Raw genomic sequence first — 2,198 nt, 5'->3', positions numbered from 1 at the left:
GGATGGATGGATGGATGGATGGATGGATGGATGGATGGATGGATGGATGAATCAAAGATGAAAGGAGGGCTCACTGAGCATTTCATCTCTGAAACCTTCTTCTATGTTTTTTGACAGCGTTTAACTTTGGCTTTGACGCAGCAACAGCTCACGCCGAGCTAAAGATTCAGGGTGACACGGTCACATGGGAGCCCAAGGGGGTCAAAGGTCACGACGCACGGCTCAGGGGCAAGGAGAATAAAAACAGGTGAGGAATGGTGACTCCCCATGTGAAAATCTAACTCCGCCCCTAAACAAATATCCATGTCACCAAAGTGGACCGTGGAAGACGAGCCTTACGGGCGAGGCAAAGCAATGGAATGTAGGTGGGGGTTCAGGGGGTGTGGCCAGGACAAGAGAAAGCATTAGCTTAGCCTAGCCTATTTTAACTGTTGGAGTATGTAGAGTCAGCAGAAGGACAGTGGTAGTTGCACCATATATTGATCTTTTGAGATGGAGGTTTTTTCATCCCCAACATTAGAAGTTGCTGAATGCTTTGTGGAGCTTAGTGGGACACAAGTTCATCAGCAGCTTCAGGAGGTTCCTTCCTGGACCTCTTCAGTGGCGACAAACTGCTCCTCCCAAAGCAAACTACTGATGATTTTACTGAGTCTCCAGTTTTAAAGAGCCTCCCAGATACCAGCAGAAGTCCTTCTCTTTGGCTCCTCCCACAGCCAGGATCAGACTCTCCGACCTCAAAGCTGCAGTCCAACATTTAGAGGTCCAAACCGTCGGTTCTGGTCCTGCCTGAGCTCAAACATGCCAGAATCTTCCTGGTGAATGTTCTTTTCTTTTACGGCTTGGTTAACAGCTGGGTGCTGAGGTTGTGATAGCGCCACCTCAGGCCATCCGCCTGCTCTGATTTCACTTGTTTCTCTGCTGTTTCTGTCTTTGCGTCCTCTAACTTTTTTGTCCCTCTTCAGTCTCCGTACAGCCTTCTCTTCAGTCCCTCCAGGTAGACACTGTTATCATCCACTTGTTACCTAGCAACTACCAATCACTCACTTCATCCACCATCTCCTTCATGCAGCTGTTCACATCACTGCTGACATCACCGCTGACATCACCGCCGTGACATGTTACAGATTATTTGGTAGAAATGGTTTTGTGGGACAGAAGCTGGCTGTTTTATTCACAGTAACGTTCATTTTCTCATAACTCAAAAACATTTTTATTTGAATCGATTAACCGTTGGTTTTTGTTCTTCTCATCTTCCTGCCGCATCATCGCTTCGGCTCAACCTCATTGGCTGTTGTTTCCTCTATCAGTTATCAGGTTGTTTGTAAATGTCGGTTTTGTTCTGGTCAGCAGCAGGAGCGCCACTCCGTCTCCCAGTAAGACGGCAGGCGGTCGAGCCGGACGCGAGCGATTCGCCGGAGAGTCCTACACCGTTCTGGGTACGGCCATGAGTATTTTTAGGGCAGACCGGAGAGCCTGAAGCTGACGGGTAGATTCTGCTTCGTGCTCAAACTTGTCCGTATGTTTCTACATCATTTCTGTTTCCTAGGTGACCAGGAGATAACTGGAGGCTGCCATTACTGGGAGCTCCGTCCCCGAGCTGACTGGAAGTCACTTAGTGTGGGCGTGGCCTACAGGGGGGGCTTAGGACGATTCGACCAATTAGGAAAGAGCTCCAGTTCATGGTGTCTCTACGCCAGCCAATGGCTGCAGACCTCACTCGCTGCCAAACACAACAACAGAGCGAAGGCGTTGGATTGGCCGCTGCCGCAGCGAATCGGAGTCTACTGCGATTACGACAACGGTTTGATCATCTCCTTACTGATCGCTTCTGATTACATTCATGGACTGACACTGATAGCTAGTTTCTGGACCGGCTGGGTCTCCATGGCAACAGATAAATGGTCACATGACAGATTTACCTTCAGAGCATATTCAGAATGATGGTTTCAGTTTCATCAGGATCAAAGCTGATGATGTCATCATCTGATGTTTTAGGAGAGTTGATGTTTGTCGACGTCGATCAGCTTCGTCTTCTTCACGTCTTCAAGTCCAGGTTTAGCCAACCGCTCATCCCTGCCTTCACCGTGAGTACTACACCACTACTACAGCAGTACTACACCACTACTACAGCATGAAGCTAAAACAGACTTAATAAAAAAAGATTTCCTGAGGGATAATGCAGCTTTTGCATATGTTCT

The 2,198-nt window shown here is 48.3% G+C and overlaps 1 protein-coding gene across 1 annotated transcript in view; it reads left to right on the top strand.

Moving 5' to 3' along the window:
- Positions 1–2,198, top strand: part of fsd1l (fibronectin type III and SPRY domain containing 1-like) — a 9,796-nt gene that overhangs the window by 5,840 nt on the left and 1,758 nt on the right. The window contains exons 8-11 of the mRNA XM_015395471.1: positions 118–247; positions 1,348–1,436; positions 1,547–1,801; positions 1,996–2,084. Of these exons, the coding sequence (XP_015250957.1) occupies positions 118–247; positions 1,348–1,436; positions 1,547–1,801; positions 1,996–2,084 (563 nt within the window). The remainder of the gene's footprint in view (positions 1–117; positions 248–1,347; positions 1,437–1,546; positions 1,802–1,995; positions 2,085–2,198) is intronic.

The sequence above is a fragment of the Cyprinodon variegatus genome, unplaced genomic scaffold, assembly GCF_000732505.1.
Source record: "Cyprinodon variegatus isolate N-32 unplaced genomic scaffold, C_variegatus-1.0 Scaffold743, whole genome shotgun sequence".
NCBI lineage: Eukaryota > Metazoa > Chordata > Actinopteri > Cyprinodontiformes > Cyprinodontidae > Cyprinodon > Cyprinodon variegatus.
The sequence above is the reverse complement of the archived record's forward strand: the minus strand, read 5'-3'. Positions and strand labels throughout refer to the sequence as shown.